Below are 12,433 nucleotides of genomic sequence, written 5' to 3'. Positions count from 1 at the left end.
AAGTGAAAGAAGGAACTATAGGGCTGACAATTTTTTATACAACTCGCAAAGTCGACACAAATACAACACAAAATTAATGGGTTAATATTGAAGGGTCTAACCCGTTTAATTAAATAGGTCGGATTAGCATTGACCAATATAATCTTATGCCCATGCCTCAATCCGACACACGAGCATGAATTGTCACCCATGAGAAAAAGTATGCCTTTGTTCTTCCTATAGGTAGGATACCTTTTTGAATAGAAATAAGGTAGGGAAGTTACACAGTTCAATCTCGATAATGAATTTCAAATAAAAAAGCAAAAAGAAGGCAAATTGTAGGGATGCAAGTTCATTTTCCCGTAAAAATTAAGAAATGAAAATGAAAAAAAGAAAAGAAAGAAAGTGTAGCATCGTTATTTGTTAATCACCCACTTCGATTGACCATAATCAAATGATAAGAAAAACCCAAGTTTAATGATGAGCAGTCACTGCAAACACATTCTCTCCATGTTTCAATGTCTACAATAATTCCAATAAGTCCAAAGCATTACAGTCATGAGTTGCAGATTATTAGCTGGTGCAGATCCCAAGATCCCACGGATACACAATAATCTAATATCTCTCTCTCTCTCTCAAATTCATATAACTACCTGTTGCCACCTTCTTGCTCCTTTGTTCCACAGAGCCAAAAAAAATATTAAAATGCCACACAATTAAGAGGGAGGAAACCACAAGAACAACAAAATGCAAACCCACTTGCTGTTCTTCTGCTGTTGCATTGGCCTCTCTCTGGTTTTTGCTGTGGGCACTCAAACATTACCAAATTATGAATTGTCAACCTTGCTATCAATAAAATCTAGTCTTGTCGATCCTTTGGATAACCTGAAGGATTGGCAAATGGTTGAGAAAGGTTCACCTTCACCCCATTGTAACTGGACGGGAGTCTGGTGCAACTTCAAAGGTTTTGTGGAGAAGCTTGATCTCTCCAACATGAATCTCAGTGGTTATGTACAAGACAGCATTCAAGGCCTGCATAGTCTTTCTTCTCTCAATATTTGCTGTAATGGGTTTTCTTCATCATTGCCAAAATCACTATCCAATCTTACTTCACTGGAGAGCATTGATGTCAGTCAGAATAACTTCATTGGCAACTTCCCTACAGGTCTTGGAAGTGCCTCAGGGCTGACTTCAGTAAATGCTTCCAGCAATAATTTCTCAGGCTTCCTTCCAGATGATCTTGGAAATGCAACATCACTTGAGATACTCGATTTTAGAGGGAGCTTCTTTGAAGGGTCAATCCCTGCATCTTTCAAGAACTTGCAGAAGCTGAAGTTCCTTGGCCTTTCTGGGAATAATCTCACTGGAAAGATTCCAGGAGAGCTCGGGCAACTTTCTTCCATAGAAACTATAATTCTTGGATACAATGAGTTTGAAGGTGAAATCCCAGTGGAGCTAGGCAACCTTACAAATCTCAAGTATCTTGACTTGGCGGTTGGCAGCCTCAGTGGCCAAATTCCACCTGAATTGAGTAAGCTAAAAAAACTTACTACAGTTTATTTGTACAAAAACAATTTTACAGGAAAACTTCCACCAGAAATTGGAAACATTACGTCACTGGTGTTTCTGGATCTTTCCGATAATCAGATTTCAGGAGAGATTCCAGCTGAGCTTGAAGGATTGAAGAACTTGCAGCTCTTGAATCTGATGTGCAATCAACTGACTGGTCCAATTCCAAACACGCTTGGTGAGTTGACTAAGTTAGAGGTACTAGAGCTATGGAAGAATTCTCTGACAGGTCCTTTGCCAGCAAATCTTGGACGAAACTCCCCCTTGCAATGGTTAGATGTGTCGTCGAATTCGTTGTCGGGTGAGATTCCACCAGGTTTGTGTAATTCAGGCAATCTCACTAAACTCATCCTCTTCAACAATTCCTTTTCCGGCCCCATTCCAATCGGTCTTGCAAAATGTAAGTCGCTGATCCGTGTTCGGATGCAAAACAATCGCATTTCGGGGACCATTCCGGTTGGTTTTGGAGATCTCCCAAAGCTTCAGAGGTTGGAATTGGCAAACAACAATCTCACTGGACAAATCCCAGAAGATATCACCTTGTCTACATTGCTTTCTTTCATTGATGTATCCTCGAATAACCTTAAATCATCCCTTCCTTCCACCATTTTCTCTATTCCGAATCTACAAAGCTTCATTGCTTCCAACAATAATCTGGAAGGTAGTATCCCAGATCAGTTCCAAGACTGCCCATCACTTTCCATGCTCGATCTTTCAAACAACCGCTTCTCTGGAAAAATTCCAGAGAGTATTGCTTCATGCCAAAAGCTGGTGAATCTAAACCTTGGAAAGAACCAGTTAACTGGAGAAATTCCCAAAGCACTTGCAACCATGCCCACATTAGCCATTCTTGATCTGTCCAACAATTCTCTCATTGGTCGGATTCCTGAAAATTTCGGAAGCTCTCCAGCCTTGGAAATGTTCAACTTGTCATTCAACAAGCTTGAGGGTCCTGTTCCCTCAAATGGTTTTTTAATGACCATAAATCCTAATGAGCTTATGGGCAATGCCGGTCTTTGTGGCGGCATACTTCCACCATGTTCTCAAACTTTTTCCGCACCATCAGGGCCAAGGAGGATTAACATGCATATCAAACACATCCTAGTGGGATTTATTGTAGGAATTTCAATAATTTTATCTCTTGGAATAGCTTTTTTCTCTGGAAGGTGGCTATATAGAAGATGGAACTTATATAACAGCTTCATTGATGATTTGTTCAAGAAGAGCAATGAACAATGGCCCTGGAGGCTAGTCGCATTCCAGAGGATCAGTTTCACCAGCAGCGACATACTAGCTTGCATTAAAGAATCAAATCTCATTGGCATGGGGGGAACTGGTGTAGTCTACAAGGCTGAAATCCATCGGCCACACGCAGTCATTGCTGTTAAGAAGCTATGGAGGACGGGGTCGGATGTCGAAAACAGTGATGATCTATTGAGAGAGGTGAATCTCCTAGGGAGGCTTCGGCATCGGAACATTGTAAGGCTATTAGGGTATCTCCATAACGAAACCGACATTATGGTGGTATACGAGTACATGGCAAACGGGAACCTGGGGATGGCGCTTCACTGTAAGCAAGCCGGAAAGTTGTTGGTGGACTGGGTTTCGCGATATAACATAGCAGTTGGCGTTGCACAAGGGCTGAATTACCTCCACCACGGCTGCCACCCGCCGGTAATCCACCGGGATATCAAGTCCCACAACATACTCCTTGATGACAATTTTGAGGCAAGGATAGCAGATTTTGGGCTGGCAAGGATGATGGTTCATAAGAACGTGACAGTTTCCATGGTGGCTGGATCTTATGGATACATTGCACCTGGTTAGTTACATTGCATGAACACCAATATATATATATTTGTAAAACTAGAGGAATTTTCGTTCATTTTTTTCTTTCTTTCTTTCTTTTCTTCAATGACAGAATACGGATACACTCTGAAGGTGAACGAGAAGACTGACATATACAGTTTTGGCGTGGTTCTTATGGAGCTTGTGACTGGGAAAATGCCCCTAGATCCTGCATTTGGAGAATCAATCGATATCCTCGAATGGGTTCGAAGGAAGATCAAAAACAAGAGAGGCTTAGAAGAAGCACTGGACACCAACATAGCTGGTGATTGCAAACATGTTCAAGAAGAGATGCTTCTCGTCCTTCGAATCGCACTTCTTTGTACTGCAAAGCTCCCCAGGGACAGACCATCTATGAGGGACATCATAACAATGCTTGGAGAGGCAAAGCCAAGAAGGAAAAGCATTTGTCACAACGGTACAAAGGAGAAGCCAATCTTTTCCACCTCCCCTGTAATAGCTCTTTTGTAGGAACAATCTCTAAACAGGCTGCTGTTCAGTAAATATTTTTCTTTTCTTTTCTTTTTCTTTTTTGTTCAGTCCAGTTGATGTCATGATATCATGTGTCCAGTTGCAGGCATCAAGAAGATAAACGTTCATATAAAATTATTTTATCTCAAATCAATAATGTTGTAATTTTATTCCATTTATGATATCAACTGCTTGAGAAATTGCAATGTTACCACTCCAACTCCTATTTAACATGATTTTGACTGCCATGTCAAAGACTGTTTTTGTTTATTAGAAATCAATTAGAATATACATACTAAAATAATGTCTTTGTGCACGGTGGGCGGACGGGCAGGAGGGTGTATTCAAAATATATTGATGCTATTAAGTTTTCTCTTGAAGTAATGGTATATACCCACCAATATCACATCACTATCTCACTATACTGATGTTGCATTGTCAATTCACCGTTGAATTTTTCTCTTTTAACAGGGCTAATTTAGGGGTAGGAGAGTTATGTTAGCATAGTAAAATAGTAGTGGAATAGTGACGTGATATATATATATATATATATATATTCTGTAATTTATTTATTTAAGTTTTAAGTTTTAAATTCGTATAAGAAGTTTGTTTAAACCATCATAAATATTTTCTTTATTTTCATTTTGGGTACTCACTTAATTTTAATGTGTCCCACAACCTGGAATAAAAGAACTAGGAGAGGATCATTTCACTTTTGGATCTAAATGGAATGAGTAGGTTCAAGAGATGAGAGAATTAGGGATACCCACTAGAAAGACAGATCCAATCCATAATGATGTACCGAAAAATACAAAATTTTAATATATATACAAGTACTCATGATAAACATCATCACACAAAAAACAAAAGCTTTTAATATATGTAATTTCTATTAACAATTAAAGTTACAATGCAGAGAAAAGCGAGCAGGAAGGACTTCAACCCATCATAAAAGCAATAAAGATGATTGAGAAGGAAAAATGGCATCTCTTCTCAACCCAAAACTGCTTTATGTGCGATTAGTTTACATTATGAATAATCCGTGAATGATGTATAAGAAGCAAACTCTGTAGTAGGCATCAGCTTCAGAGCTGCATGCTCATTGAGCCTAGCCTGATGCTGGCGCACTTAAAAGAGCAGTCCCTGTTGTATTACCACCATCAAGAAAGCCACTAGACAATGTCTGCCAAAAAGGGGAGGGCAAAAGTGAGAGAGAGAGAGAGAGAGAGAGAGAGAGAGAGAGAGAGAGGGAGAGAGAGAAATATTTCCTTTAGCAAGTGAGACCTAAGACAAGAAATATTTTTAATTAAAATGGAAGATAAATTGTAGAGTCAGGATCGGAACTCAAGACTTTTGTTCCGATGCCATATCAAATTACTGGTTATTTCAAAAACTTAAGCTAATGAGAAAGTGTGAATTTAATCATTTAATAAATACTTTTTTTTGATAAGTAATCATTTAATAAATACTTTAACATGGGTTTTGTACAAAAGACCTAGGCTCAATTCCTACCATCACGAGGGACAGGGTTAATGATTAAGGAAAAGGATACTCCTTTGCATGCGGGGATAAATTCATCATCTATCATTCAAAAACTCAAAAGTTATTGACAATTACAAACTCATGCAGAAAACCTTGTAATGATGATTATGGAAAGATGACATTGCTTTTTTCTAAATATCATGCATCACTTATTCAAAACACAATTATTTTAAAAAAAATTATCCAAAATTTTCCAAACTTCTCCAAGGATTAACTCTGAAATTATTAATTATTCTCATGACCACAATCCCATAATTTCAAAGCAGTCACAGTGTCAATGTCAGGTGCAGGCCTGTTAATATAACTGTAGGATTCAGAAAATTCTGCTTGGTTTACAGGCTCTACAGCAGAATAACACAGAGAACCCCAGTCAAGTCAGTGGTTTTCTTACATCTATATGCTAAGTGAGGGGACAGAACTCCAGATGCTATGAACTCTTCTTTATTTTACTATTATTTTTCTAGGGGTGGTCAAGACAAAGGCTTAATATGAATGCACTACATCGAGGACACTGCCTAAAGGATCAGCCACTAGGACAATAAAGCATTTTAATCATAACTTACCAAGTATCCCAATAATGAATTATAAGTTGGCACATACCTCTCTATCACAAGATTTTGAAAGAAAAAATGGTTCTTTCTCCCGAATCACACCATAGTCTGCAACCATTCTTTCCAAATCCTGCTATGTGTAGAAGAGTCAATCATAACATTAACAATATTAAAAACCGTCATTAGTGATATCCAGAAAATGTAACAGTCACAATTAAAATGGGAGGGGGTAACAGGGGATCGAGTACAACAAACTCATGTACTATATATATATATATATCCACTACTTTCAAGCCAATGAAATTTAGTTGTAATTGAATCAAATTCAAAAACTCAGATTTGACCTAACGAATCCAATTAAATACATCTTGCACAAAAGTTATATGTTCAGCAATGCTATGGGAGGCATTTTAGCTCCATCTATCATGCTAATTTTTATTTTTTTTTCTAGTACTTGTGGAAATCATACATATGTATACATATATACTCACACGTATTTTGAACAGAAAATTTGATATTTTGATCTCCAAATTAACCTCTCAAAGCCCATAAAAAAATATGTTAGAAAGACTTAAAACAATTGACTAGCGGAAATTCAAAAGGCGCAAGAGTCATATTAAGAGTCCGTTTGGGATTGTGATTCCAAAAGTGCGATTTAAAAATAATGATTTTAAAATATGCGATTTGAAAACGTGATTTTTAAAAACGAAATTAAGTGTTTGGCAAAATCACAGTTTTGCCTTTAAAATTTTGCGTTTTCAAAAAAGCACTCACTTGCCTGAGATTTGAAAATGCAAATTTTCTGCATTTTCAAATTGCAATTTTTTAAAAACACAATTCTATATGATTCATTTTTTGCGATTTGGTTTAAAATCGCATTTTTATCTACGAAATTGCAATGTCAAACACAACCTAAGGGAAATAATACAACAAACATGATAATTTGAACAGTTTGAAATAATGGTTATTTACCTTTTTAGTCAAGATTTCGAACTCAAGCAACTCCTCCACAATCTTTTCAAGAACTTGACGGTTTTTCTGAAGCATTTCTTTTGCTTTATAATATGCCAAATCATACAACTACAAAACAATGAGCATTAATTAAAGGTAGGTAACCGATCTTATAGCAAATAACTATCTTTATAGCTGGTGTTTGGCGTCTCACATGCTCCCTTTGTCCCATAATGAAGTCTTTATTGAAAAAGAAACACCCATTTTAAAGGAGAAACATGTAATACTCAGATACTCTCACAATTGACTTTGTATTATTGGTGTTTTGACATTTCCATTAAGCACATTTCACATTTAGGAATAAAAGGAAAGTGAAAATTTTAAAGTTCAGACTTTTAGATATAAGATAATTGTTGGACAAGAAACAAAAAAGAAGCAAGACACTCATTTAAGGGAAGGGGGGAGTAAGAGCTGAAGAGTCATTATAGAAAATGGAAATCACAACATACACTTACCTTTTCAACTTTCGCTGCCATCTCATACTCGTGGTTGTTGCCCATGCTTAAAGCTGTAACCTACACCAGTAAAAACATGAAAAGTCAAACAAAATACCACCAAACCTATGAGGCCCTTGAAATTTTTAAAAGAGTCCAGCTTGGTAAGAAAACATTGTCCTTTGCAGCCTCCGTCCAATATAATTGTCAAGAACTTGCTTTGAACTTCATCAACTATATAGAATTTCCTCATGAACGAGAAAAAAAAATACATATATATATAATGGCAAGATTGCCCACCATAAACTAAAACTACGCGTAAAACAGCAGCAGTCATCACCACTGCTCATCCAAATGTTAGAAGTCACATCCAGGGTCATCATAATTTTAGAATCAATTTTGGCCATCTCTTCAGCACCAGCGTGGCCATCATGCATTGCTAGAGCAACCATCATCACCATTAAGGTGTGCACACCGACCACTATGGGTGAGCACCAATCCTGCAGGTCAGTATTGGCCGGATTCCAATGACTGAACCGACGGTGTTGGTAGATGGAATCCAGCCACCCCAAGCCAACTAACCAAATTGACTGAACCAACAACAGTCAGTCGGTTTCAGTTTGGTCCAGCTGCACCGCAAGAAACGGAAATGTACTGGCATTTCGTCAAAGCATGATCCAATCAAATTAAGTCCCTCCAATGCGACAAAAAATACATGCGATGATCCCAAGCCATGTTGATGTGTTATTTTTATGTTATTTTATGATTATAATATCGGAGGGCATTTATGTACTTGTAAAATGTGTGGCAATTATATATTATACATGAGCAGGAGAACCCTAATTCTGGTGTTCTCTACTGACTCATTACTTAATCTTGCAGGTGCTCTAAAAATATACTTGACTGTCACAATGAAACAACTTAGTAGTGTGATAATTTAGTTTTAGACTTAAAGAAAGGAGAATACCGCATTGCTATGATAGTAAATTGCAGGACTATCATCAGGCCCCCAGCCATATTGAATCACCATTCTTGTGGCTATCTGTTGCACCCAAATAAGAATGAATGAATAATCCCTATGCAGCTCAAAATTAAGTTCAATAGGTTTTTCTTGTTCACAAATAGAATTAACGTTGAAAGATCAAAAAAATATTCCAGAAGCATAATGTGTCGCATGAAACAACCTCTTGTGCCTGCTTTAATTCTGAAGAAGAAAGAAAATTCTCTTCCCCAAAAGGAAGTAGCATTCGAGCTGCAATATACGAACCAAAGCAAAATACAAGCTTCTTTTCAAGGTATGACCTTGACTCTGAATTTCCATTCATAGAGCCTTCATTTCTTGCCTTCGTGATTTTTGTACATCCAATTCCCTGTAAGAAGGGGTAAGAGGCAATCAGTGCTCCACTCAGTGCAGCCTCCAAAAAAAAGACGTACATATCCACCAAAATGTTACAGTTCCACCTTTTTTCTGAGACTAAAAGCACTGCAACTACCATAAATATCAAAATGAAGCTGAGAGAAGAACTTTGGGCAGTGACTGGATACAAATACAAGTACTGGCCTTGCCTCAGTTCAAATAAGGTTGTTATTGATCTCCAAAGTCAATCTAATTATTAGATAGACAAATCTCAGGATACTGAATGCTCATACATAATCTTGAATGCATTCCCCTGCTCTTAAGAATCATTTTTAACACATCCAAATTGACTTATCTGAAGGGGGCTTGTATTAAGATTATACCTACCTCAAAGAAGATTATGTTTGGTTTTACTTATTAAAGGAGAACAACATTTATTTTCCATATGCAATTTGTTATTGTTCATATGCAATTTGAAAGCATGGGCCAATCCTTGTCTAGTGCACAAACACATTAGGGACATCTGATTCCATCTCTTCCCTATCTTCCATAACCAATCTAAGCAATAAAAGTACCTCAAGGTTACCAAAATCAAAATTTTTTAAAGTAGGAAGTACTGTATTAACTTTATGAGTACATTCCCTGCGAGTACAATAAAAATGAGCATAATTTTACTACATTACCAACCTGATATCATAAATCATATCACCAAATATCCGAGACTATTAACAAGAAAAGTATCATTTCAGCCATTTAAAGTTATAAACTAAAAAAGTTGCAAAAATAATACTTCCTCTGTCCCAAATTGAGAATCATACTTTCCATTTTTTTTTCCTTTCATTGGTGGTACACACTTTCGACTATAGTCCAACCCAAAAATAGTGTCAATTTTAAAAGTCAGCATTACAATTTTCACTTTCCAACACCATGCTTACTTCAAACAGATAAAAATGCATGAAAGAAAACGATCCAAATTATACAAGGGCAATTTTTGAAAAACAGTACCAAACATATAATGTGTCAATGCAATGCATTAATTGAGTCTGCCTAATCTTTGTGTTTTTTCAAACGTGACACAACTTCAGACAGATGGGGTAATAAATTAAGCAAACATAGCATGTGATAAATGCTAGCAACTACAGTTTTCATAGTTAATATCTAAACAATACCTATATCGGTCATGCCTAGAGGTCTGAATAGGCCATTCCAAGAGGCAAGAAAATCCCAGAAATTATACATAGGCATAGAAACTTTAGAGCAGTTACACACGGAACATATGATAGACACATAAACTCAGATGATGTGAAAATGACTAACCTGCCAAGACAAAGGCTCGAGCCATAGATTATCTACAACGTCAAAATTTGGTAATAGAAGAGCAATAAGACCACGACCAGCAGCCCAAACAGCATGGGGGAACTTGGTCTCCCTTGTCCACTGGCAAATAATTAAACTCCTATCAGTACATTGCAAACTTGTAGAGCAACAGGAGGAACCTATCTTCCTGTATGAAAAGTACAACACACTCCCTGAAGAAGAATCATTTTGAAAATTTCAAAATGCATAAAAGTCCTGGTTGCATTGGGAGAATAGGTAGGCCTTGTTAGCAGCACATCATCAGGAAGGGATTTAACCAACAAGATGAGATATCCGATATATAAATAGAGAAATAAAAGATTTGATTAGGCATTTCAAATCCAAAATTTATTCTTTTCCACTATGAGACGTAGAAAAGCACAATCTGACCTTTTACAATCAAATATAAAATCCTAGGAGGAATGGGATTACATAAACATTTGTGCTTCATTTTAAAATGTAGGAAATCTAAGAAACAATAAAGTTCATCCAGCTTTATGAGATATACACTACTGATGGAACAGATATACATGGCATTTGCACTTAGCCCTATTAAGCAATTATACAGCTTTACAAACTTTTGTCTTTGTTAACTTTTGGAAACCCAGGCATCATTTACTTACCCTAAGAAAAAACAAAAAGCCACACCCAAAATCAGAGCATACAATATATACAATCAATCAAGAGAGAGGTTCTGATTCTTGGAAGCCCCTCCCAAAAGAAGGTGCCTTTTAGGAAGGTTTTGAAATGTGTTAAAAGAACAACAGGAGAAAATGACCTATCTGCTTCACCCACAACTGTTAATAAATTCAAATTCTCAATTCTTTTCCAGTGACTTCTTGACAATTAGTTACAGCAATGAGAACAAACTAACAATGCAATAGAAATAGGTAGAACGAAAATAAGACAAACTTCACCATGTAATTTGCAATAAACTGATGGAAAAACAAGCCAATTCTCTCAGGAATAATATGAAGAAAAATATATATATATATATATATATATATATATATATATAGTAGTAAGATTAAGAAAATTGTAGATAATAGAAGTTCGGACTAGCACAATAGTTAAACTAAGAAATGGAGTAAGAAACTTAAAAGTAACAGATTAAGATGACATCTAGAAGCAATGCAGTCACCCATTCATACTTGATGTACTAGATAGCTCCTTACATTAAGAGGAGGGTTTAGAAGTTCTATTCCATTGCTTATCTGACCATATGGTTCCATTAGATCAACCACATTCTGCAGATCTTCTTTAGTCAATGTCAGTCCAAGATGATTCACCAGCAATTTGCTTACTATATTCACAAATTTGGTTTTCCGTACCCATTTGGGAACAATACGACTGAAAGTCTGCAAAAGCAGTAAAGTTATGCTTCATTTAGGAAAAGTAATTGTAAGAAAAAGAAAAGAATAACATGCATTAGACACGGTTGAAAATAGTAAACAAACCTCACTAAAGAAAGAAAAGAAAAAAATCAGACAATTTATGGCATATACCTAAAATAAATGTTTGGATCCAAGAACTTATAAGAGAGAACTGAAGAAAGCATGCAGCAATTGACATGATACAGTCATTCTTATACAATATTTTTTTTATATAAGTAATGTATATTTCAAAAAGCGCAGCGGGACGCAACCCAAAGTATACAGGATGCATATAGAATACCTCTAATCCAAAGAGAAAGAACACAAATCTAAAATTTTTCTTCTTATACAATATTAAGAGGGCCAGAAAAATGTAAACAATCATAAATGAGTATGAAAAGTGTTTCTCTGGATGCGGAAAGGGGGATCTGGTTAGTTATGCAGGCCATAGGATAATGCTGTTGTTGACACCAATTATATATCTCTACAAGATCTAAGGTTTGAGGGTCAAAAGGCAATAAACAGTAATCAAGGATCTATAACAATTTAAAGGCAGCTTAGCTCATGTTGACTATTTTTTTTTTTTTTTTTTTATTTATTTTTTTTTTTTTGATAAGTAGCTTAGCTCATGTTGATTAAATGAACTAAATTCGTATTGCAAACCTCAAAAACAAAGTAAGCTATGTTTGCAATCTATATTTGTCAAGCAAAGATAACAACTCTCGAAGATTTAAAGAATCATAAAACAAAATGTAACCAAGGTGAGAACATAATTTCCATAAAGCCCCATCATTTTATTAAAGCAGGAAAACCTTCTAGTTCACACAACTTCTGACTAAAACCGCACCGAGCTTAATCAATCAACTTAAAAATACTAAAAACAAAATGTAGCATTGAGGCTCCTTTCAAGCTTACCTCGAGCATGAAACTCATGAAAGACAT

The 12,433-nt window shown here is 36.2% G+C and overlaps 2 protein-coding genes across 2 annotated transcripts in view; one reads left to right on the top strand and one right to left on the bottom strand.

Moving 5' to 3' along the window:
- The first annotated feature begins 481 nt into the window (after positions 1–481).
- LOC133851114 (leucine-rich repeat receptor-like protein kinase PXL1) lies at positions 482–4,047 on the top strand. Its single transcript, XM_062287429.1, has 2 exons — positions 482–3,370; positions 3,470–4,047. The coding sequence occupies exons 1-2, from the start codon at positions 727–729 to the stop codon at positions 3,865–3,867; spliced, it is 3,042 nt and encodes a 1,013-aa protein (XP_062143413.1). The 5' UTR covers positions 482–726; the 3' UTR covers positions 3,868–4,047.
- Positions 4,048–4,716: 669 nt separating this feature from the next.
- Positions 4,717–12,433, bottom strand: part of LOC133851400 (probable inactive ATP-dependent zinc metalloprotease FTSHI 5, chloroplastic) — a 32,439-nt gene continuing 24,722 nt past the window's right edge. Inside the window, exons 12-19 of the mRNA XM_062287812.1 lie at positions 11,294–11,476; positions 10,080–10,199; positions 8,590–8,775; positions 8,373–8,447; positions 7,427–7,486; positions 6,933–7,040; positions 6,010–6,090; positions 4,717–5,050 (exon numbers count right to left, since the gene is read on the bottom strand). Coding sequence (XP_062143796.1) covers positions 4,976–5,050; positions 6,010–6,090; positions 6,933–7,040; positions 7,427–7,486; positions 8,373–8,447; positions 8,590–8,775; positions 10,080–10,199; positions 11,294–11,476 — 888 coding nt within the window. The 3' untranslated portion in view covers positions 4,717–4,975. The remainder of the gene's footprint in view (positions 5,051–6,009; positions 6,091–6,932; positions 7,041–7,426; positions 7,487–8,372; positions 8,448–8,589; positions 8,776–10,079; positions 10,200–11,293; positions 11,477–12,433) is intronic.

Source organism: Alnus glutinosa, chromosome 12, assembly GCF_958979055.1.
Source record: "Alnus glutinosa chromosome 12, dhAlnGlut1.1, whole genome shotgun sequence".
Classification (NCBI taxonomy): Eukaryota; Viridiplantae; Streptophyta; class Magnoliopsida; order Fagales; family Betulaceae; genus Alnus; species Alnus glutinosa.
Note: the sequence above shows the minus strand (reverse complement) of the source record. Positions and strands in the feature narration are given on the sequence as shown.

What these genes read in the sequence shown, in the direction of transcription:
- LOC133851114 (XM_062287429.1), top strand. Translation starts at nt 727, where the DNA reads ATGCAAACCCACTTGCTGTTCTTCTGCTGTTGCATTGGCCTCTCTCTG. An exon ending in TTATGGATACATTGCACCTG is followed by an intron (nt 3,371 to 3,469) that starts GTTAGTTACATT and finishes CTTCAATGACAG; the next exon opens with AATACGGATACACTCTGAAG.